We start from the raw sequence: 25,764 nt of genomic DNA, 5'->3' as shown, positions 1-25,764 counted from the left end.
GTGTGACTCTTCCTCAGCATTGCCCCTCCCACAGTATGACTCTCCCTCAGCATTGCCCCTCCCACAGTATGACTCTCCCTCAGTATCGCCCCTCCCACAGTGTGACTCTTCCTCAGCATTGCCCCTCCCACAGTATGACTCTCCCTCAGCATTGCCCCTCCCACAGTGTGACTCTTCCTCAGTATCGCCCCTCCCACAGTGTGACTCTTCCTCAGTATCGCCCCTCCCACAGTATGACTCTCCCTCAGCATTGCCCCTCCCATAGTGTGACTCTGCCTCAGTATCGCCCCTCCCACAGTGTGACTCTGCCACAGTATCGCCCCTCCCACTGTGTGACTCCTCTTCAGTATCGCCTCTCCCATAGTATACTCCTCAAACAGTGTAACTGTTCCTCAGTATTTCACCTCCTGCAGTGTGACTTTTCCCCAGTATCGCCCCTCCCACAGTGTGACCCTATCTCAGAATCATCCCTCCGACAGTGTGGTGCTCCGTCTGTGTGACAACAGTCTGTGACAACAATGTTCCGCACTGCATCTTTGCCCACAATGCTCCCTCATAATTGTCTGTCGAATATTGCATGATCCCTCGTTTCTGCCGTTCAAACTGGACAACACTTTCTCCGTAATCAGTGCAGGGCTGTCCTTGGCTGTGAGTTTGTGGCGAGGAATTTGGACTGTGGACCATATGATATAGGAGCAGAATTGGGCCACCCAGCCCATCGACTCTGCTACACAAATTCCATCATGTCTGATTTGTTAACCCCTTCAACCCCATTCTCTGGTCTTCTCCGTAATATTTGACACCCTCAGCAAGAAGCTATTAACCTCCATTTTAAATATACCCAATGACTTGTCCTCCACAGCCGACTGTGGCAATGACTTACACAGATTCACCACCCTCTGGCTGAAGAATTGTCTCCTCACCTGCTTTCTAAATGGACATCCCTCTATTCTGAAGCTGTTCCCCCGGTCCTCGACCTGCACACTACAGGAAACATTATCTCCACGTCCTCCCGGTATAGGCTTTCAATATTCACTAAGTTTCAGTGAGATTCCCCTCATTCTTGTAAACTCCAGTGAGTATCGGCCCAGAGCCATCAAACACTCCTCATACGCACAAACCCACAGAGACCTGCCTCCACTCACTCCGTGATCTCTTGCTCCGCAGACATCCCAACAGGACCAGCTCACTTTTAAAACTGATTTATGGTCTTCAATTGCCTCAAAACTGTTGCACTGTTAACCATCTGTTTGTCTTTAGACGCCCCACAGAATCTCTCAATCACTTCTACCAACAGCGTGAACAATTCCTGGGTGAATATGAAGGAAGGGATTCCTACATCGATCCTCTGCTCCGTCCAGAGTGTCCCAGTGTCTAATCTAACGTGGAGACATCTCGGTGTCACACTGAACACAACAAGTTCCAGCAATGAACTGTGGCTGGTGTTTCCTCAGGTGACCCCCCAGCAGGCTGGAGTCTATCAGTGTGTGGCGGGGAATGAACACGGGACTGCGGAGAGGGTCCTCACCCTCAGTGTGGAGTGTAAGTGGATGTATTGCTACATCTCTAAGTACAAATGCAAAGTCAGTGGACTATTTATCCTTCGATACACAATACACACTCAGGCTACGTCCACACTAGACTGGATAAATCCGTAACCAAAGCTTTTTCTCTTCTTTTTGACTCTGCGTCCACACTGAAACAGCGTTTTCCTCCCCTGAAAATGAGGCTTTTCTAAAACACCCTCCAGAGTGTGTAAATTTGAAAACGTCGATTGGGCAGAGTAATGTGGATGGGTAACTGAGATTTTTAAAAACCCTGTCATGACCTGCCTGATCAAATGGTGGCGGCAGCGTGGAATTCCATTGTTTTCTTAAACGCAAAACCACACACAACCTAACAATTTCAGAACAGATGGCAACAAGACTGAAGTCAGAAGAGTTAGAAATGTACTCACCAAATACTTTGGCCTATAACTTACTGAATAATTAAGTATACTCACTTTGCCCTGTTTTCTCTCCTTGCTTCTATGAAGGTGGTTTACCTATTTATGCAAGTACTTCTCTCACAATAGACGTGTAACAGCCTAATGTAACATTGTGTGGAAATACAAGATAACACTGGTGCAGACATGTTTTATACATTTAACAAGGTGCTTTATTAATGCAACAGAGTTAGTCAGTTTTTCAATGTTCGTCATCAGCCGGGTCATACTCTCCGTGAACTCCCGGTCGGTTGCCTCCATACGCTCCAATATTTCTTTATTTTAGCTTTAAGTCCTTATGCATGAGAGCCAACAGCTGTCTGTCATTTGCAAGTTTCCTATTACGTTTTTCTGGTCTGTTACTGCACAAATATGCACTTTCGCAGTGAGATTCAACACCAAACTTGTCGCTTGTTTTCTGTAGATGTGTCCTGCGCATGCCCAGTAGGAGGAGATTCACCCAAATACCCATTTTAAAGTGGACGGGGGTATTTTTAAAATCGCCTGGTGTGGATGCCTATCATTTTTAAATGAAACCAGCGATTTCAAAATTATCTGGAATAGTGTGGACGTAGCCTCAGTGGCCATTTTATTAAGTACCTGTACACTTGCTCATTAATGCAAATATCTGATCAGTGAATCATGTGATGGCAACTCAATGCATAAAAGCATGCAGACATGGTTAAGAGATTCTGTTGTGGTTCAGAGCAAATAGTGGAATGGGGAAGAAATGTGATCAAGGTGACTTTAACCATTCTTTGCAGGCATACTTAGGAAATCCATAAAACAGTAACTGTTAACTGTAAACAAACTGTGCAAATGCAGATATAAATAACTCTTAATAAATAACGAGCAAGAAATAACTATACAGAGCCCTTAAATGAGCGTAAATATCCCCTTTTGTTCAGGAGTCTAATGATTTCAGAAAATGCTGATCTTGGAGTTGGCACGCACAATGATCTTTAGAGTTTACAGTGAACAGCGTGAAAAGGAAACAGTAAAAATTCATTGAGCAGCAGTTCCTTTGGCAAAAACACCTTGTTAATGAGAGAGGTCAGAGGAGAATACCTAGCCTGGTCCAATCTGACAGGAAGGCGACAGTAACTCAAACTCTCGTGTGTTATAGCAGTGAAATGCTTTATCTGACCTACTAGGCTCAGCTTAGATGTTCATGGCCAGGCAGGGGACCCTGGTGATGTTGCTCTGCCCTCTCCAGAGTCTTTTAGTACCTCCCCATGTAACCCATCACTCCCCACTTTACCTAACACGGGGGTGTGCAAGGCTGACCAACAGGAAGAATGAAGTGACACTGATACCCGCAAACCCAATCTCCCTCACCCCACCCACATCTACCACAAAACAGCTGAGCTTACGGTGAGTCAGTGTTTAGAAGCTTCCAACAGATTGGACAAGTTTTGAGGATGGGAAATGTTCCTTCTTGTTGTCCAGCTTGTGGACCCATTTAATTTGCTATTTCCTAAATTGGGGTTGTTGTAGATAATGAAAAAGGTTTCCAAGAGATTAGGTGGTACATAGATCAGATGCAGGTTGGGTCAGAGACGTGGCAGATGGAGATGAATTGAGGCAAGGTGAGGTGTTCCAGTTTGGAAGATCAGGTGTAGTGTGATAGAAACAGTAAATGGCAGGACCTTTTACAATGTTGATGATCAGAGGATTCTGGAGATCTGTGTTCATAGCTCCCAAGAGTTTTATAGGGTGTAAGGCATGTTTGGCTTTATGAGTCCCAGAGTTGTGAAGTTACGTTAGAAAGTTTCTGTTAGACTCCATGTGAACTATTGCATTCAGTTCTGTTCACCGCATTATAGGAAGAGTGTAGAGACTTTGGAGAGGGTGAAGAAGAGGATGCCGTCTGGATGACAGAGCAGGAGCAATAAGGGAAAATTTGACATACGAATTGTTTTCACCAGAGACTGGGTGGAGATATCAGGGCAACAATAGATGGTCAATAACTTCTACCTGAGGTTGTAGTGTTCCGTATTGGAGACCATGCATCGAAGGCGAGAAGGTTTCAGGGCTTTGGCTGCCGGGGAAGTGCCGGAGGACTGGAGAATAGAAAATGTTTAAAAAAGGTAATAGGGAGAAACCTGGGAACTTTAGACTGGTGAGTCTTATGTCGGTGGTATGCAAACTACTGGAAGAGGTTCTTAAGGATAGGATCTACGAGCAATTAGAGAAATACAGTCTACTCATAGATAGTCAACATGGCTTTGTGAAGGGAAGATCGTGCCTCATGAGCCTGATTGAGTTTTTTGAAGAAGTAACAAAAGAAATTGATGAGGGCAGGGCAGTGGATGTGGTCTACATGGACTTTAGCAAAGCATTTGACAAGGTCCTTCATGAGAGACTCATCCGGAAAGTCATGAGGCATGGGATAAGTGGAACCTTGGCGTTTGGATAAAAAATTGTCTTGAAGGAGGAAAGCAGAGGGTAGTTGTGGAAGGAATGTATTCTGCCTGGAGGTCGGTGACTAATGGAGTGCCACAGGGATCAGTCCTGGGACTCCTGCTGTTTGTGATTTTTATAAATGACCTGGATGTTGAGGCGGAAGGATGGGTTAGTAAGTTTGCGGATGCCACGAAGATTGGAGGAGTTGTGGATGGAGCTGTAGGTGGTTGAAGGTTACAAGAGGATATAGACAGGCTGCAGAGTTGGGCAGAAAAATGGCAGATGGAGTTCAATCCGGATAAGTGTGAGGCAATGTCTTTTGGAAGGACAAACCAGAAGACTGAGTACAGGATTAATGGTCACCTAAGAGTGTGGATGAACAAAGGGAACTTGGGGTTCAAATCCATTCATCCCTCAAGGTCACTGCACAGGTTGATAGGGTGGTTAAGAAGGCCTATGGGATGCTAGGTTTCATTAACAGGGGGACTGAGTTCAAGAGTAGAGGGGTCATGTTGCAACTCTACAAATCTCTGGTGAAACCGCCTCTGCACCAGACATTGTGTTCAATACTGGTCACCTCATTATAGGAAGGATGTGGAAGCTATGGAGAGGGTGCAGATGAGATTTACCAGGATGTTGCCTGGTGTGGAGAACAAGTCATATGAAGCAAGGTTAGCAGAGCTGGGACTTTTCTCTTTGGAGCATAGAAGAATGAGAGGGGACTTGATAGAGGTCTACAAGATTATGAGAGGCATAGATAGGGTGGGTAGTCAGTACCTGTTTCCCAGGGCAACAATAGCAACCACCAGAGGTCATATGTACAAAATTAAGGGAGGGAAGTTTAGGGGAGACATCAGGGGCAAGTTTCTTTACACAGAGAATTGTGAGTGCCTGGAATGATTTACCAGGGATGGTGGTGGAGGGTAAAACATTAGGAGTATTTAAGAGCCTCTTGGACAGGCACATGGATGAAAGGAAAATGGAGGGTTATGGAGTAGTGTGGGTTTAGTACTTTTTTAAGGATTATATGGGTCGGCACAAGATGGAGGACTGAAGGGCCTGTACTGTGCTGTAGTGTTCTATGGTTCTATGGTAAGGCGTAAATGCAAACAAGATTCACAGGATAAGTTTTCTTCTAATATAGTGAGCTGAAGTAGCCTGTAAAGTTCTGTCGGGGTGGTGGTGAAGGTTGAGGTGTTTCAAAGGCACTAAGATGGGCATAGGAATGTGCAGGGAATGGAGAGAAATGGACATGTTGTGGGCAGAATAGATTAGCTTAGTTAGGGATTTTGTTTCTAGAATAATTCTCTCACCATAACATCATGAGCAGGAGGGCCTGTTCCTGAGCTGTACTTTTCCACATTCAATGTACATTGGAACGCATTGGAAAGGTGGAATGGAATTGATTGTAGAAATTATTCAGGTAATTGACACATAAAATCTTGTTCTACACCATGTGTATTCATACTTAACTCTTTATTTGTCTTTATTAGACGCCCCACAGAATCTCTCAATCACTTCTACCAACAGCGTGAACAATTCCTGGGTGAATATGAAGGAAGGGATTCCTACATCGATCCTCTGCTCTGTCCAGAGTTTCCCAGTGTCTAATCTAACGTGGAGACATCTCGGTGTCACACTGAACACAAGAAGTTCCAGTAATGAACTGTGGCTGGAGTTTCCTCAGGTGACCCCCCAGCAGGTTGGAGTCTATCAGTGTGTGGCGGAGAATGAACACGGGACTGCGGAGAGGGTCCTCACCCTCAGTGTGGAGTGTAAGTGGATGCATTGCTACATCTCTAAGTACAAATACAAAGTCATTGGTCTATTTATCCTTCGATACACAATACACACTCAGGCTACGTCCACACTAGACCAGATAAATCCGTAAACAAAGCTTTTTCACTTCTTTTTGACCCTCCTTCCACATTGAAACTGCGTATTCCTCCCCTGAAAATGGAGCTTTTCTAAAACACCCTCCAGAGTGTGTAAATTTGAAAATGTCGATTGGGCAGAGTAATGTGGATGGGTAACCGGAGATTTTTAAAACTCTGTCATGACCCGCCCAATCAAATGGTGGCAGCAGCGTGGAATTTCATTGTTTTCTTGAACACAACACCCCAAACAACCTGACAATTTCAGAACAGATGGCAACAAGACTGAAGTTAGAAGAGTTTGAAATGTATTCACCAAATACTTTGACCCATAACTTACTGAATAAGTATACTCACTTTTCCCTGTTTTCAACATTTCCCTGAGCAGCGCCACCTTTCCAATGTGGTTCAAGGCCGCCACCATCGTCCCCGTGCCGAAGAAGTCTTCAGTGTCCTGCCTAAATGACTACCACCCCGTTGTACTCACATCCACCATCATGAAGTGTTTCAAGAGGCTTGTCATGAGGCACATCAAGACCCTGCTGCCCCCCTCACTGGACCCCCTGCAGTTTGCGTACCGTCCCAACCGCTCCACAGATGATGCCATTGCCACCACCCTCCACCTGGCCCTAACCCGCCTGGACAAAAAAGACACGTACGTTCGGATGCTGTTCATAGACTTCAGTTCAGCATTCAACACAATCATTCCTCAGAAACTGATTGGAAAGCTGAGCCTATTGGGCCTGAACACCTCCCTCTGCAACTGGATCCTAGACTTCCTGACTGGGAGACCTCAGTCAGTCCGGATTGGGAGCAGCATCTCCAACACCATCACACTGAGCACGGGGGCTCCCCAGGGCTGTGTGCTCAGTCCACTGCTGTTCACTCTGCTGACCCACGACTGTGCTGCAACACACAGCTCAAACCACATCATCAAGTTCACCGATGACATGACCGTGGTGGATCTCATCAGCAAGAACGACGAGTCAGCTTACAGAGAGGAGGTGCAGCGGCTAATGGACTGGTGCAGTGCCAACAACTTGTCTCTGAATGTGAACAAAACAATAGCGATGGTTGTTGACTTCAGGAGGGCACGGAGCAACCATTACCCGCTGAACATCGACAACTTCTCGGTAGAGATCGTAAAGAGCACCAAATTTTTCTTGGGTGTTCACCTGATACCAGCTTCATATCAAAGAAAGCCCAGCAGCGTCTCCACTTTCTGTGAAGGCTGAGGAATGTCCATCTCCCACCCCCATCCTTATCGCATTCTACAGCGGTTGTATTGAGAGCATCCTGAGCAGCTGCATCACTGCCTGGTTCAGAAATTGCACCATCATGGATCGCAAGACCATGCAGCGGATAGTGAGTCAGCTGAGAAGATCATCGGGGTCTCTCTTCCCACCATCACGGACATTTACACTACACGCTGCATCCGCAAAGCAAACAGCATTATGAAGGACCCCATGCACCCCTCATACAAACTCTTCTCCCTCCTGCCGTCTGGGAAAAGGCTCCAAAGCATTCGGGCTCTCACGACCAGACTATGTAACAGTTTCTTCCCCCAAGCTGTCAGACTCCTCAATACCTGAAGCCCGGACTGACACCTTGCCCTATTGTCCTGTTTATTATTTATTGTAATGTTGGCACTGTTTTTGTGCATTTTATGCAGTCCTGTGTAGGTCTGTAGTCTAGTGCAGCTTTCTTTGTGTTGTTTTTTTTACGTAGTTCAGTCTAGTTTTTGTACTGTGTCATGTAACACCATGGCCCTGAAAAATGTTGTCTCATTTTTACTATGTACTATGTACTAAGGGCCGAGACCCTTCGTCAGGACTCGTCGGCAGTGCTTCTACTTATAGATGCTGCCTGGCCTGCTGTGTTCTACCAGCATTTTGTGTGTGATGCTTGAATTTCCAGCATCTTCAGATTTCCTTGTGTTAACACTGATGCAGACATGGTTTATACATTTAACAAGGTGCTTTATTAATGCAGCAGAGTTCGTCAGTTTTTCAATGTTCGTCATCAGCCGGGTCATACTCTCCGTGAACTCCCGGTCGGTTGCCTCCATACGCTACAGTATTGTTTATTTTAGTTTTAAGTCCTCCTGTGTGAGAGCCAACAGCTGTCCATCGTTTGGCAATTTCCTTTTAAGTTTTTCTGGTCTGTTACTGTATAAACACGCACTTTCACAGCGAAATTCGACACCAAACTTGTCACTTGTTTTCTGTAGATGTGTCCTGTGCATGCCCAGTAGGAGGAGATTCACCCAAGTAAACGCCTGGTGTGGATGCCTGTCGTTTTTACGTGAAACCAGCGATTTCAAAATTATCCGGTCTAGTGTGGATGTAGCCTCAGTGGCCATTTTATTAAGTACCTGTACACTTGCTCATTAATGCAAATATCTAATCAGTGAATCATGTGATGGCAACTCAGTGCATTAAAGCATGCAGACATGGAAACATAGAAAATAGGTGTGGGAGTAGGCCATTTGGCCCTTCGAGCCTGCACCACCATTCAGTATGATCATGGCTGATCATCCAACTCAAAACCCTGTAGCTGCTTTCTCTCCATACCCCCGATCCCTTTAGCCACAAGGGCCATATCTAACTTCCTCTTAAATATAGCCAATGAACCGGCCTCAACTGTTTCCTGTGGGAGAATTCCACAGATTCACCACTCTCTGGGTGAAGAAGTTTTTCCTCATCTCGGTCCTAAAAGGCCTTTATCCTTAAACTGTGACCCCTCGTTCTGGACTTCCCCAACATCGGAAACAATCTTCCTGCATCTTGCCTGTCCAATCCCATTAGAATTTTATATGTTTCAATAAGATCCCCCCTCAATCTTCTAAATTCCAGTGAGTGTAAGCCCAATTGATCCAGTCTTTCTTCATATGAAAGTCCTGCCATCCCAGGAATCAATCTGGTGAACCTTCTCTGTACTCCCTCTATGGCAAGAATGTCTTTCCTCAGATTAGGGGACCAAAACTGCACACAATGCTCTAAGTGCGGTCTCACCAAGTCCTTGTACAACTGCAGTAGAACTTCCCTGCTCCTGTACTCAAATCCTTTTGCTATGAATGCCAACATACCATTTGCCTTTTTCACCGCCTGCTGTACCTGCATGCTCACCTTCAATGATTGGTGTACAATGACACCCAGGTCTCGTTGCATCTCCCCTTTTCCTGATCGGCCACCGTTCAGATAATAATTTGTTGTCCTGTTCTTGCAACCAAAGTGGATAACCTCACATTTATCCACATTAAATTGCATCTGCCATGAATTTGCCCACTCACCTAACCTATCCAAGTCACCCTGCATCTTCTTAGCATCCTCCTCACAGTTAACACCGCCGCCCAGCTTCTTGTCATCCGCAAACTTAGAGATGCTGCATTTAATTCCCTCGTCTAAATCATTAATATATATTGTAAACAACTGGGGTCCCAGCACTGAGCCTTGCAGTACCCCACTAGTCACTGCCTGCCGTCCTGAAAAGGTCCCTTTTACTCCCACACTTTGCTTCCTGTCTGCCAACCAATTCTCTATCTACATCAATACCATACCCCCAATACTGTGTGCTTTAAGTTTGCACACTAATCTCCTGTGTGGGACCTTTTCAAAAGCCTTTTGAAAATCTAAATATACCACATCCACTGGCTCTCCCCTATCCACTCTACTAGTTACATCTTCAAAAAATTCTATAAGATTCGTCAGACATGATTTTCCTTTCACAAATCCATGCTGACTTTGTCCGATGATTTCACCTCTTTCTTTGATAACCGACTCTAGCATTTTCCCCACCACCGATTTCAGACTAACTGGTCTATAATTCCCCGGTTTTTCTCTCCCTCTTTTTTTAAAAAGTGGGGTTGCATTAGCCACCCTCCAATCCTCAGGAACTAATCCAGAATCTAAGGAGTTTTGAAAAATTATCACTAATGCATCCACTTTTTCTTGGGTTACTTCCTTAAGCACTCTGGGATGCAGACCATCTAGCCCTGGGGATTTATCTGCCTTTAAACCCTTCAATTTACCTAACACCACTTCCCTACTAACATGTATTTCCCTCAGTTCTTCCATCTCATTAGACCCTCGGTCCCTTACTATTTCCGGAAGATTATTTATGTCCTCCTTAGTGAAGACAGAACCAAAGTAGTTATTCAATTGGTCTGCCATGTCTTTGTTCCCTATGATCAATTCACCTGTTTCTGACTGTAAAGGACCTACATTTGTCTTGACCAATCTTTTTCTTTTCACATATCTATAAAAGCTTTTACAGTCAATTTTTATGTTCCCTGCCAGCTTTCTCTCATAATCTTTTTTCCCTTTCCTAATTAAGCCCTTTGTCCTCCTCTGCTGGTCTCTGAATTTCTCCCAGTCCTCAGGTGTGCTGCTTTTTCTGGCTAATTTATATGTTTCTTCTTTGGACTTGATACTATCCCTAATTTCCCTTGTCAGCCATGGGTGCAATACCTTCCCTGGTTTATTCTTTTGCCAAACTGGGAGGAACAATTGTTGTAGTTCATCCATGTGATCTTTAAATGCTTGCCATTGCATATCCACCATCAACCCTTTAAGTATCATTTGCCAGTCTATCTTAGCTAATTCACATCTCATACCTTCAAAGTTACCCTTCTTTACGTTCAGAACCTTTGTTTCTGAATTTACTATGTCACTCTCCATCTTAATGAAGAATTCCACCATATTATGGTCACTCTTACCCAAGGGGCCTTGCACAACAAGATTGCTAACTAACCCTTCCTCATTGCTCAATACCCAATCTAGAATGGCCTGCTCTCTAGTTGGTTCCTCGACATTTTGGTTCAGAAAACCATTCCGCATACATTCCAAGAAATCTTCTTCCTCAGCGCCCTTACCAATTTGGTTCACCCAATCTATATGTAGATTGAAGTCACCCATTATAACTACTGTTCCTTTATTGCATGCATTTCTAATTTCCTGTTTAATGCCATTCCCAACCTCACTACTACTGTTAGGTGGCCTGTACACAACTCCCACCAGTGTTATGCAGCTCTACCCAAATCGATTCCACATCCTCCAGGCTAATGTCCTCCCCTTCTATTGCGTTAATCTCCCCTCTAACCAGCAACGTTACCCCACCTCCTTTTCCTTCCTGTCTATCCTTCCTGAATATTGAATATCCCTGGATGTTCAGCTCCCATCCTTGGTCACCCTGGAGCCATGTCTCTGTGATCCCAACTATATCATATTCATTAATAACTATCTGCACATTCAATTCATCCACCTTGTTACGAATGCTCCTCGCATTCACACACAAAGCCTTCAGGCTTGTTTTTACAACACTCTTAGCCCTTATACAATTATGTTGAAAAGTGTCTCTTTTTGCTTTTTGCCCTGGATTTGCCTGCCTGCCACTTTTACTTTTCACCTTACTACTTTTTGCTTCTACCCTCATTTTACACCCCTCTGTCTCTCTGCACTTGTTCCCATCCCCCTGCCACATTCGTTTAAATCCTCCTGAACAGCAGTAGCAAACGCTGCCCCAGGACATTGGTTCCAGTCCAGCCCAGGTGCAGACCGTCCTGTTTATACCTGTCCCACCTTCCCCAGAACTGGTTGCAATCCCCAGAAATTTGAATCCCTCCCCCTTGCACCATTTTTCAAGCCACATATTCAGCTGAAATATCCTCCTATTTCTACTCTAACTAGCACGTGGCACTAGTAGTAATCCAGAGATTATTGCCTTTATGGTCCTACTTTTTAGTTTATCTCCTAACTCCCTAAATTCACCTTGTAGGACCTCATCCCGTTTTTTACCTATATCGTTGGTACCTATGTGCACCACGACCACTGGCTGTTCACCCTCCCATTCCAGAATGTCCTGCAGCCGCTCAGAGTCATCCTTGACCCTTGCACCAGGGAGGCAACATACCATCCTGGAGTCTCGTTTGCGGCTGCAGAAACGCCTATCTATTCCCCTTACAATCGAATCCCCTATCAGTATAGCTCTCCCACTCCTTTTCCTTCCCTCCTGTGCTGCAGAGTCACCCATGGTGCCATGAACTCAGCTGCTGCTGCCTTCCCCTGATGAGACATCTCCTCCAACAGTGTCCAAAACAGTATATCTGTTTAGGAGGGAGATGACCTCAGGGGACTCCTGCACTACCTGCCTACTGCTACGCTGTCTAGTGGCCACCCCTTCCCTTTCTGTCTGTGTAGCCTTTACCTGCGGTGTGGCCAACTCACTGAAAGTGTTATTCACGACTTTCTCAGCATCGCGGATGCTCCAGTATGAATCCAATCTCAGCTCCAGACGCTCAATGCGGTCTGCCAGAAGCTGCATTTGGACACACTTCCTGCACACATAGTTGTCAGGGACACTGGAAGTATCCCTGATTTCCCACATGCTGCAGGATGAACAAACCACGGGGCCGATCTCAGCTGCCATGACCTACCCAATACTTGCCTCAACTTTTGAAACTTTCTCCTTTGAAAGGAACTTACCCAGCCTTACCTCACTTGGAGTGAAGCTTGTTCTCAGCCTCTGCTCGCCGAAGCCTCTCGAGACAAAGCCTTCCTACTCTCTCCCTCTACTCCGTCGCCCGCTCTGTCTAACTGTTCTCTTTACATACTTCCGCTGCCTCTGAAGACTATGGTGTGTGAAAATTCCAGAGTAGCAGATCCTGAAATCATCAGGCTCTTCAACAAAAGATAGCTACACTCATTTAAGAACTCTGTATACTGTTACTTAATGCTAGTTATTTATTAAGAGTTATTTATATCTGCATTTGCACGGTCCGACTTGCACGCGCTTGCGCAGTCGTGCCCTCGTTAAACTGCCAAAGAAAATGACCTACTTCAACAAGTGTTCTCTTTAAATACTCCCGCTGCCTCATGGTTAAGAGATTCTGTTGTGGTTCAGAGTAAATAGTGGAATGGGGAAGAAATGTGATCAAAGTGACTTTAACCATTGTCTGCAGGCATACTTAGGAAATCCATAGAACAGTAACTGTTAACTGTAAACAAACTGTGCAAATGCAGATATAAATAACTCTTAATAAATAACTAGCATGAAGTAACAGTATACAGAGTTCTTAAATGAGTGTAGCTATCCTCTTTTGTTGAAGAGCCTGATGATTTCAGGAACTGCTACTCTGGAATTTTCACACACCATAGTCTTCAGAGTTTACAGAGGATGGTGTGAAAAACAAACAGAGAAAAAAATCCATTGAGTGTCAGTTCTGTGGGTGAAAACACTTTGTTAATGAGAGAGGTCAGTGGAGAATAGCTAGACTGGTTCAATGTGACAGGAAGGCGACAGTAACTCAAACAATCACACGTTACAGCAGTGATATGCAGAAGAGCATCTCTGAATGTGGAGGACGGGGATCCAACGCATCAAAATGGAGACAGCCTCAGTTTACAGAGAATGGAAAGAGGTGTCCCACAGAGGACAGCTGATGCTTCAGAATAACACTGGACCATTACAATATATCAGTGCTACCAACATCTCCTGCCTGTTTCTTCCCAGATAAGCCTGAGATTTCTCGGGACCCAGGATGCACTCGGACCCCCGATGTCATCACATGTGTGTGTGCGGCCAGATCAAACCCACCCGGAGAGCTCACCTGGCACCTCCCCCTCGCCAACCTCAGCGGGAACCAGACGCACGGTCGTTTCCAGACGTGGCAGGTGGCAGACGGGCAGCTGGTGACTGGCACGCTGACCTTGGGTGTGGGCGAGGGAGAGGGGGATGTGACCGCCCTCTGTACTGTCCGAAACCAACATGGAGAGGTCATGTTCGCGGTGTCCCTGTGGATGAAAGGTGAGGATATCTCTGAGGAATATTCTCCATTCTGCGGAGTGCAGCCTTAACCTCAGCAATTCCCTCCGTCCTCCACTCAAGCTCCACTGAGCAAAGTCCACCCTTCCCTTCTGGAGGGATGGGGAAAATCGCACGGCCAGATGGGAGTTTACGCCAGAGTCTGAACCCCATTGGTGGTCATCATCACATTGCTAGTCATGGGATCTTGCTGTGTACAGACTGCTGCCCTGCTACCCTTGGGATCAGATCACAAGCTGAGGAACACACTGGGATGGTGAAATGGGAATCACACTGTTCACTCTCCTTTAAGACCCCACTGCCTTTATCCAAGGACTAGGGTTTTCACTTGGATCTCTCTCTCCAACAAAATGTTGGCTCTGAAAAGCCAAATGTCCTGGATATTACATGAGAATCAGAATCAGGTCCAATATCACCGGCACACGCTGTCAAGTGTGTTGTTTTGTGGCAGGACTACATGACAATATGCAATAGAATATCTACAAATTACAATAAGAAATATATATGCAGTGCCTATAAAAAGTATTCACCCCCCAGGAAGTTTTCATGTTTTATTGTTTTATAACATTGAATCACAGTAGATTTAATTTGGCATTTTTTGACATTGATCAACAGGAAAAGACTCTTTCATGTTAAAGTGAAAATGGATCTCTACAAAGTGATATAAATTACTTACAAATATAAAACACAAAATAATTGATTGCATAAGTATTGACCCCCTTCAACTCAGTATTTAGTAGATGCACCTTTGACAGCAATTACATCCTTGAGTCTGTGTGGATGGGTCTCTTTCAGAGAGGCACATCTGCAATTTTTCCCCATTCTTCCTTACAGAACTGCTCACCGTCTGTCTGACTTCATGGGAATCATAATTATACCACAATTTTTTAGTCCAGCCATAAATTCTCAACTAGATTGAGGTCCGTACTGTGACATTGCCACAACAAGACATGAACATTATTGTTCTTAATCCATTCCTGTGTAGTTTTGGCTTTCTGCTTGGGATCTTTGTCTTGCTAGGAAACAAATTTTCTCCCATACCCAGTTCTCTTGCAGACTGCATCAGGTTTTCCAACAAGATTCCCCTGTACTTTGCTGCAATGATTTTACCCTCTGCCTTCCAAACCTACCAGGGCCTGCTGCAGTGCAGCATCCCCACAGTGTGATGCAGTCACTGTCACGTTTCACTGTGGGGATGGTGTGTTTTTGATAATGTGCAGTGTCTGGCTTACGCCAAACAGCATTAACTGTTCAATTTTGGTTAATCAGACCATAGAACCTTCTTCTACCTGACTTCAGAGTCTCCCGCCTGCCTTCCAGCAAACTCTAGCTGTGATTTCATGTGGGTTTCTTTTCAACAGTGTCCTTTTGTTTGCCACTCTCCCATACGCTGAAACTGGTGAAGTACCCGGGCAACAGTTGTTGTATGCACAATCTCTCCTATCTCAGCCACTGAAGCTTGTAACTCCTCCAGAGTTGTCATCGGTCTCTTGGTGACCTTCCTCACTATTCTCCTTCTTTCATGGTTACTCACTTTTTGAAGACAGCCTGCTCCGGGCAGATGTACAGCTATGCCATATTCTTTCCATTTCTCGACGACTGATTTAACTCTTCTCCAAGGGATAGTCAGTGACTTGGAAATTGTATTGTATCCTACTCCTGACTTGTACTTTTCAATAACCCTTCATGGTGTAGTTTTTGCCAGCACCCTGACTCACAAGCAGTTGGACATTCCTGGTTCAGGTGTATTTTTACCACAATTAATTAAAGTACTTTGATTGTACAGGTCTCCAAAAACATATGTCCATGTAAATAATGATGTGACTTCCAAAACCAGTTGGCTGCACTAGTGATGATTAGTTGTGCTGTGTTAAAGAGGGGTGAATACTTATGCAATCAATTATTTTGTGTTTTGAATTTGCAATTAATTTAGATCACTTTGCAGAGATCTGTTTTCATTTTGACATGAAAGAGTTTTTTTTCTATTGATTAGTGTCAAAAAAGCCAAATTAAATCCACAGTGAATCAATGTTGTAAAACAATAAAGGATGAATACTTTTTATAGGCATGATATATATTTATAGAAAGCAAATTATATAAGTTGTGCAAAGAGAGACCAAAATAGTGAAAAGAGTCATGAGGCAGTGGTAGTGAAGATGAAACTGTTCCTCACACATGAGTGTGTGTCTTCTACTTCCTCCTTGATGGCAACAATGCGAAGAAGGCATATCGTGTATGGTGGGGTCTATAATGATGCCTATTTGAGGCTTCAACTTTTGAAGATGATTTAGGTACTAAAGAGGCAGGTGACCATGATGCTACTGAGTTTGCAACTTTCTACATCTTCTTTCAATCCTGGGCAGTAGTCTGTCCATAAATGAGAAAGGGGTTGACTTGTACAGTGGACTATTCTGAAGCTGTCCTGTTGCTTGATGTTACAGGTGGGGTCTCTGCTGTCTGGATCACAGTGTTACTCACGAGCAATGTCATTCTCAGTATGCTACTGGCTGGGTTCTTCATCTCCAGGTACATCCAGAAGTAAGTCCAGATGAACATTCAAGTTCAGTTTTATTGTCATTTCAATTGTATACATTTATACGGTCAAATGAAGCATCGTTCCCTGGAGGGTATACAACACAGTGCAAATAACACACACAGCACATAAAACAACATTCCCACAAATAAGTTAACAAATAGTAAAATAGATTCTAAAAGATTAACATTGATCATAAGGTGCATTAATGACACTTTATAAGTGATGAGACCTGGGTGGTGTCAGGGGGTTCAGTGGTGGGGAAGAAGCTGTTTCCCATCCTCACAGTCCGTCTCATAATGCTACGGTTCCTCCTGCCTGATGGTGGGGTGCTGGAGGGGACAAAGATAGTGAACGAGATTGTGAGACGGATGGGAGGGATCCTTGACAATCCTAAGGGTCCTGGTAAACATCTTGGATGGGTGGAAGAGATACCCCGATGATCATTTCAGCAGCCCTTGTAATCCTTTGTCAGGTCTTGTGGTCAGATGCTTTTCCATTGCCGTATCAGACAGTGATACAGCTGGTCAGGATACTCTCGATGGAGCTCCTGTTAAAAATTGGTTAGAATAGAGGGAGAAAATAGCCTCACACGCCTCAATCTCCTTAGGAAATGGAGACATGCTGTACATTCTTGACGAAAGAGATGGTGTTGCAGGGCCAGGTGAAACTATAGGTGAGGAATGTTCAGCTTCTGTTCAAATCCTACCCTCTGCTAACACGAGGAAATCGGCAGATGCTGGAAATTCAAGCAACACCCACAAAATGCTGGTGGAACACAGCAGGCCAGGCAGCATCTATAGGGAGAAGCGCTACTGACATTTCGGGCCGAGACCCTTCGTCAGCACTAACTGAAAGGAACGACAGTAAGAGATTTGAAAGTAGGAGGGGGATGGGAAAATGCAAAATGTTATGAGGAGACCGGAGGGGGTGGGGTGGAGCTGAGAGCCAGAAAGGTGATTTTTTTGGCCAAAGGGATACAGAGCTGGAGAAGGGAAAGGATCATGGGACGGGAGGCCTAGGGAGAAAGAAAGGGGGAGGGGAGCACCAGAGGGAGATGGAGAACAGGCAGAGTGATGGGCAGAGAGAGAGAGAAAAAAAGGAGGGAAAATAACTAAATACATCAGGGATGGGGCAAGAAGGGGAGGAGGGGCATTAATGGAAGTTAGAGAAGTCAATGTTCATGCCATCAGGTTGGAGGCTACCCAGCCAGTATATAAGGTGTTGTTCCTCCAACCTGAGTGTGGCTTCATCTTGACAGTAGAGGAGGCCATGGATAGACATATCAGAATGGGAATGGGATGTGGAATTAAAATGTGTGGCCACTGGGAGATCCTGCTTTCTCTGGCGGACAGAGTGTAGGTGTTCAGCGAAACGGTCTCCCAGTCTGCGTCGGATCTCACCAATATATAAAAGGCCACACCGGGAGCACCGGACGCAGTATACCACACCGGCCGACTGACAGGTGAAGTGTTGCCTCACCTGGAATGGTGGTGAGGGAGGAAGTGTAAGGGCAGATGTAGCACTTGTTCTGCTTACAAGGATAAGTGCCAGGAGGGAGATCGGTAGGAAGGGATGGGGGTTACGAGTGGACAAGGGAGTCACGTAGGGAGCGATCCCTGCACCTGTGTCTGCTGTCTGCCTGTGGGTGACAGCTTTGATTGGGTCTAAATCTGTTCCTGTCGCTGTCGCCTCTATTTACCAGCTTAAGTTCATTGTTACATCCTCAATCTCTTCATGAAATACAGACATGCTGTGCTTTCTTGACTAAAGAGGTGGTGTTGCGGGGTCAAGTGGAATTGTAGGTGAGGAATACTCAGCCTCTATTCCAGCAAACTCAGGATGAAAGCAATCAGCATAACCAGAGACTCTACGCACCCCGGCCACTCGCTGTTTGACCCGCTGCCGTCCAGCAAAAGGTTCAGGACACTAAAAACTAGAACAAATAGACTGAGGAACAGCTTCTACCCCAGAGCCGTGGCCTCCATCACACCACTCCCACAGAACAATGACTGAAACTGTGAGCACACACAAGGACTCAAATACTTGCACTAATAGCACTTTGTGCATTACTGTGATGTTCTGGTGCTGCTGCAACTTATTTTCTGCTACTTATCTATTTAATACTTTTTTTACTACTGTCTTGTTTTTATCTACCACTTTATTTAATTGCCTGAGAAGAAGCTAAACAGAGTTTCATTATACATAGGTATATTATACATGTAATGTATATGTAATGTACATTATACCTATGTATAATGACAATAAAGATCATTCAATTCAAATCCTACCCTCTGCTGTCTGCCTGTGGGTGACTGCTTCACCGGGTCTGTGTCTGTTCCTGTCCTTGTCTCCCCTACTGACTAGCAATCAACAAACATTCACAGTCAATGTTAGATCCTACATTCTGGTGTACACTGCCTATAAAAAGTATTCACCCTGCTTGGAAGTGTTCATGTTTTATTGTTTTACAACATTGAATCACAGTACATTTAATTTGGCTTTTTGTTGACACAGATCAACGGAAAAATACTCTTATATGTCAAAGTGAAAACATACTTCTACTAAGTGATCTGAACTTACAGATGTAAAACACAAGATAAGTGATTGCAGAAGTATTCACCCCCTTTAAATCGGTTCTTAGTAGATGCAAGTTTGGCAGCAACTACAGCCTTGAGTCTGTGTGGACAGGTTTCTTTCAGCTTTGCACTTCTGGACACTGCAAGCCTTCCCCATTCTTCAACTGCTCAAGCTCTGTCAGATTGCATGGGGATCGTCAGTGAAAATCTCTTTTCTAGTCCAGCCACAAACTCTCAAATGGATTGAAGTCTGGACTCTGACTTGCCCTCTCCAGGACATTACATTTGTTTTTAAACTATTCCTGTGTGGCTTTGGATTTATGCTTGGGGTCATTGTCTTGCTGGAAAACAAATCTTCTCCCAAGACCCATTTCTCCTGGGAAATCAGGATTTTCCTGTATTTTGCTGCCTTCATTTTTCCCTCTACCTTCACAAGCCTTGCTGCAGTGAAGCATCCCCTCAGCATGTTGCAGCCACCACCACGTTTCATGGTAGGGATGGTGGTTTCTGATGTGTGGTTTTGGGGTTATGTCAAACATAGCGTTTAGTCTGATGGCCAACAAGTTCACTTTGGTTTCAATGTAACATAGAGCCTTCCTCCAGCTGGCTTCAGAGACTCCCACGTGCCTTCTGGCCAATGCTAGCTGAGATTTCATGTGAGCGATTTTCAATGGTAACTTTCTCTTTGCCACTCTCCCATAAACCTGTGACTGGTGAAGCACCTGGACAACAGTTGTTGTTTGCACAGTCTCTCCCATCTCAGCCACTGAAGCTTGCAACTCCTCCTGAGTCGTCACAGGTCTCTTGGTGGCCTTCCTCACTAGTCCCCTTCTTGCACAGTCACTCAGGGTTTTGAGAATGGCCTGCTGAGGCAGATTTACAGCTCTGCCATATCCTTTACATTTCTGGATGATTAACTTAACTGTTCTCCAAAGGATATTCAGTGACATGGAAATGTTCTTTTATCCATCTTCTTTCATCTTGTGCTTTTCAATAACCTTGTCACAAAGTTGTCTGGAGTGTTCTTTTGTCTTCATGGAGTAGCTTTTGCCAGGATACTGACTCACCAGCAGTTGGAGCTTCCAGATACAGGTGTATTTTTACTACAATCAATTGAAACACCTTGACCGTAGACAGGATTCCAAAAACACATCTCCATATAACTAATGATGTGACTGCTGAAACCATCCGGTGGCACCAGTGATGATTTGGTGGTCATTTTAAAGGGGGGGGGGGTGAATATTTATGCAATCAGTTATTTTGTGTTTTATATTTGTGATTTTGTAGAGATCTGTTTTCACCTTGACACAAAATTCTTTTTTTATTGATTAGTGTCAAGAAAAACAAATTAAATTCAAATGATACAATGCTGAAAAAATTGAACACTAAAACTTCTGGGGAGGGGTTAATACGTTTTAGAGACAGTGTACACTACAATCAATTGAAACAGCTTGACCATACACAGGTCTCCAAAACCAGATCTCCACTTAACTAATTATGTGACTTCTGAAACCAGTAGGGGGGACCAATCATGATTTGGTGTGTCATATTATAGGGGGTGAATACTTATGTAATCAATTATTTTGTGTTTTATATTTATAATTAATTTTGATCACTTTGTAGAGATCTGTTTTGCACCTTGACATGAAAGAGTCCTTTTCTGCTGCTCAATCAAAAAGACAAATTAAATCCACTGTGATTCAATGTTGTAAAACAACAAAACATGAAAACTTTCAAGGAGGTGAAAAGTTTTATAGGCACTGTATATGCTGTGGTCATTAGCAGCAGCACTGTACTTTACAGACAGGACAAAATAATTAATCTAGGGACACAGCACGGAACAGGCCCTTCATTCCAAACCCTAGCCGATCACAGGACAAGTTACAATGACCAGTTGAGCTACTAACTGGTACGTCTTTAGAATGTAGGAGGAAACTAGAGCACCCGAAGGAATCCATGTGGTCACAGGGAGGATGTACACGGCATCTGTATGTTATACATAACTTACATCATAAAATAAACCAACCTAAACAAAGGGAGCTCCAGATCCAGAAGCACAATGAGGGAGTCTGGGAATTCCCTGTCTTCCAGTCTGGTCCTTGTCATCCCGTGGTCACACAGCGCCTGGGGGTCACACCTTGATCAGTGGTCGGTTGTCAGCACCACAGGTGAGGCGTCCAAACGAAGAAGGAAACTATTAAACTTTCAGATATATTTTCTCTATCTGTCTCTCATGGGTGGAGGAGGGTTAAGGGAGGCGATGGAAAAGGGGAAGGGGGAGGAGGAGGGTTGTGAGAAGGGAAGGGAGGAGGGGAGAAGGGGAGGGGGAGGAGGGGCAGAGTGGTGCCACTCCACAGCCTCAGTGGAGGATGTTGTATCAGACGGTCTGGATGTCACAGTGAGGTGGGATCAGGATGGAGATTAGGCTGACACTCTGATGTTCTGTAACCTTGGGCAAAACTTCTGCTGTTCCAGACGGGATGCACGGACCAAGGAGACGGCCTTGGAGATCCTGGACAGCACCGTCAGCTCCACTGCACACTTGACCGCACCTCAGGTACAGGTCAGAGCTCAGTCCAGTAAAGGGCAGGACACCGGGAGCACAGCGCTGCGGGAAGGACATTGAGGGGGGAGTGTTGCACTATGGGGAGATGCTCACAGACTACTATGGTTTGGTTTAGGAGCATGAGTGAGTGAATGAGAGGAAGGGAAGGAGCAAAAATGAGGGAGGAATAGAGGAGGAATGAGGGAGGAATGAGATGGAGGAAGTGTAAGGGAGTGAGATAGGGAGACAGATGGAAAGAGAGAGAGGAACAAGAGAGTGAATGAATGAAATAGACAAAGCTGAGAGACTCGCAGTGAACTGGGAGATGAGAGAGTAACTGAAAGAGAAGAAATGAGGGAGGGGAGTGGGAAAGAACAAGAGGATTATGTTCACAACAGGGTTCCAACTTGTTAGTTAGAGCCTGTTATTCACTAGTCAGTGTTCGCAGCATTTAAATATCTTCGTCCTCAGTGTTCAAAGTTCAAAGTAGATTTATTATCAAAGTACATGTATGTCACCACATTCTATCCTGAGAATTATTTTCTTGTGGGCTTTCACAATAAAATTTAAGGAAACAAACAGAATCAATTAAAACTCCACACATCATTGATGCAAACAGCTAACGTGCAAACAACAACACTCTGCAAATAGAAAATAAAAAGTAACAAAAAACAAATAAGTAATAAATATTGGGAACCTGAGTTGTAGAGTCCTGGAAGTAAATCCAGATGTTGTGGAACTAGTTTCCTGATGGGGAGTGAGCAGTTCAATGGTGTTTGATGAAGAATTGAGATTTGCTTTTATTTCTGCCCCAGGAGACGGAGAGGCAGAGGACGAGCCAGATCCCACGGGAAGTTTCACCAGTAATGCCCGTTGGAGAGGTGGAGGAGTGTGACCCAGTGTACGCCAGCCTGCGGGAACTGCCCAGCGGTGGGGGTCCTGTTCGCAGGGGGGAGACGGTTGTGTACGCAGCTTTGAAATTCCAGTCAATCGGGCCAGCCTGAAGGGTCGCAGCGGTGGTGGGCGAAGGGGGGGAGGTTGGGGAGAGAGGCTTCTGGTTCTCCGGGAGATGGCCAGTGCTGTAGGGAACATTGCAGCCAACTACACAGCAGGATCCCACAGACCACTGGGTCCCACAGACCCGGGTTACCACCTACTTTCTAATCATGTTCATTCATATCAAGCGAAACTGGAGACTCGCTGATTCAGACAAATAAAATCACATTGCTTTTATTCAGGGGGCGCAGGGTGCACAGTGAAATGACAGAATCGCTCAGGGAATGCCGCTTGAGAGTGGGAGGAGCTATTCAGGGGGGAGTACAGTGGATCACTGTTGGGAAGAAGGACCTTGGTTCCCATCAGCTGAGGGGTGGGGGGGCCATGGCCGGTATTCATCCCTCTACTTAGAGATGGCTTGGGTCACCCTCGTTGCTGTGGACTGATTACCACATTCCCCACGTGACATCAGTGAGCGGACTTCAAGATATCTGAGTCCTGGGGGTGGGGGGTTGTGGGGATAAATTCAGACTGTCCCAGAAGGCTGCTGGTTCCCTCCACCAGGTTACCACCTCATGTTGGAGTCACAGACAGAGGCAGAATAACTGGGTCTGTGAGGAGGACAGAGAACATGTGGGGGTGTGGAGTGGATGTAATGTACAAACACGTGTGTGGGCCCAGACTCTGCAGCTCCAATATCATTTGGGACAAATCTCTGCACTGTGCACAGGTTGCTGATGGTTACAACGCAGGTACACTGGGCATGTGAAGGGAAACACTGCATTAGCATTAATTGATCCAAGTTCAAGGACAGAGATATCTTGCCAAAATCATACGTGCTCCTGAAACATTGACCTGTTTCTCCTTGCACAGAAGGTGCCTGGATGGTTGGAATATCACAGCCAGCTCTGGGCTCCGTGTGAAGGGGAGTTTACTCGTGGGGTGGTGGGGGCTCAGACACTGCCTGTGTTTAGTGATAGTACTGATTTGTTGGATAGTAATGGAACCGGTGGGCATGGGGTTAGGGGAGGGAAGTGACGATCAGGTCAATAATCAGTTATATTAATTGAATAATGGACCAGAGACGATCTTGTCCTGATATTACGGGTTATGTGGTTTTCTGCTGCTGTAGTTCACCCACTTCAAGTTTCTACCTTTGCGCACACAGAGATGTTGTTCTGCACACCACTGTTGCTACTGATGGTTATTTGAGCTACTGTCACCTTCCTGTCAGCTGAACCAGTCTGCCCATTCTTCTCTGAGTCTCTCATTAACAAGGTATTTTCAAAATTGCAAAATTAACAAAATTGCAGCTCACCAGTTTTTATTTTTTTGTTTGTTTGTTTTCACACCACACGATGTAAACTCTAGAGACCGTTGTCCATGAAAATCCCAGGAGATCAGCAGGGTCTGAGATACTCAAACCACCCTGTCTGGCACCAACAATTATTCCACAGTCAGTCACTTAGATCACATTTCTTCACCACTCTGATGTTTGGTGTGAACCTCTTGACCATGTCTGGATGCTTTTAAGCATGAAGTTGCTGCCAGATGATTGGATGTCCCTAATAGAGTAATCACTGAGTGCATGTTGCACAGAGGATTTGTCTAATGTTACATTTATTAAAAGTGGGATTAAGCACAGCTCCCTGTGTCCGTGTTTCTAATGTCAACATGTCACGCTGCCTGTCCACACTCCCACCTGGGACAACTTCTGTTGGAATGTGCTCAGTGGAGCAGAACATATGCTTCAGTCCAACGACTGTGCATTTTCTCTCTCAGCCACAGCAGGTCCAATTCATGTGGTGCTTTGGGCACAGTGTGATGCCCTTAATGCCGAAGTCAAAGTCAGTATTTTTATCAATGGCCTGGATGGTGAGGGGTCTTTGATGATGAATGCATGTTTCTTTTGGCAGCACTCCATGTTAACGTGCTTATTGGTGTGTGATTAATCACAACATTGAGTGATGTTGCCTCTTGCTGAGAGTTTGCAATTGCTTATTGATGGACAGACCATTCTTGTGTGTCCAGAAATGTCACAAGGCATATGTCTGAGATTGCCCAGGGGCACATTGGCTTGCCTGGTGCACCTTGTCCAGACCCATACAAAGGATACTGGTGTGGGAGGAAAGTTGAGGAAAAGTGGGTGAGTTGCATTAATTGTACCATGGGATAGAAACCAGGTTGATCACTTCCAAGGGGTTAGACCTTGAGCACTGTCCATTTCCGGATCACTTTGATCAGTGTCATTATCTCTGCACAGAGTTGGACAGCTACCCTGTCCCAAATTTTGCCACAAGATGTCCCAACAAAGCTTTGAATTCCAGAGATGAGGCATCAAGGAGTTAACACATGATATCAAGATGGGCTGGCTATCGGGAAGCAAGGAGAGGACTAACAAATTTGGCTAGGAAGATGTGATGAATGGTGTGACACAATTGGTGGAGTGCAGCCTCTGATTTTCATATCAGAGCCAAAGGAAAAGCAAAAACATTTTTTGCCAGAAGGGCAGAGCAAGTGATCCACCTTGTCTTCTTGCAGTGGTCCACAGCACAATAGACACAAGTCTTCGGCCGGTTTAGTTGACTCCACAATATCAACAAGAGATGACACTGGGTACAGGAAGGACCATGGTTCCTGATGACATTCTGGCAGTGGTGCTGATGCCCTGTGACCCAGAGCCTGCCACCTCCTTAGCCAGACTGTTCCAGGGCAGCTACGTCACTGGCAACTATCCAACAAACTGACTGAGTAGATCCTATCCACACTGAACAGGACACGTCTAACCCGGCCAGTTGCCGGGCAACAATCTGATCACAGAAGCTGTTTGGCTAAAGTCATCTCGACTCCAGACTTCACCACAGCTGGGATCCAAACACAGACAGAGAACCAAACTCCCAGGGTGAGGTGGCATTCTCTACCCTCGTCATCATAGCCACATTTGATCCAGTGTGGCATCAGGGGCCCTGGTTACACTGGAATCCTCCACTGCTCAGAATCATACAAGGCCAAGGGAGAGAGAGTGG

At 45.2% G+C, this 25,764-nt stretch overlaps 1 protein-coding gene across 4 annotated transcripts in view; it reads left to right on the top strand.

Annotated features, from left to right (window-relative positions):
• Positions 1-24,382, top strand: part of LOC132385384 (myelin-associated glycoprotein-like) — a 53,572-nt gene extending 29,190 nt beyond the window's left edge. For 3 of the 4 annotated variants that reach the window (XM_059957423.1, XM_059957421.1, XM_059957424.1), the window contains 6 exons: positions 1,261-1,542; positions 5,884-6,165; positions 13,774-14,067; positions 16,527-16,623; positions 21,673-21,760; positions 22,558-24,382. In XM_059957423.1, the coding sequence (XP_059813406.1) occupies positions 1,261-1,542; positions 5,884-6,165; positions 13,774-14,067; positions 16,527-16,623; positions 21,673-21,760; positions 22,558-22,746 (1,232 nt within the window). In that variant the 3' untranslated portion in view covers positions 22,747-24,382. The remainder of the gene's footprint in view (positions 1-1,260; positions 1,543-5,883; positions 6,166-13,773; positions 14,068-16,526; positions 16,624-21,672; positions 21,761-22,557) is intronic. The other variant, XM_059957422.1, reaches the window with a different exon arrangement.
• The last annotated feature ends 1,382 nt before the right edge of the window (positions 24,383-25,764 follow it).

This window comes from Hypanus sabinus, assembly GCF_030144855.1.
Source record: "Hypanus sabinus isolate sHypSab1 chromosome 1 unlocalized genomic scaffold, sHypSab1.hap1 SUPER_1_unloc_14, whole genome shotgun sequence".
Taxonomy (NCBI): domain Eukaryota; kingdom Metazoa; phylum Chordata; class Chondrichthyes; order Myliobatiformes; family Dasyatidae; genus Hypanus; species Hypanus sabinus.
This window is presented reverse-complemented; position numbering and strand designations above follow the sequence as displayed.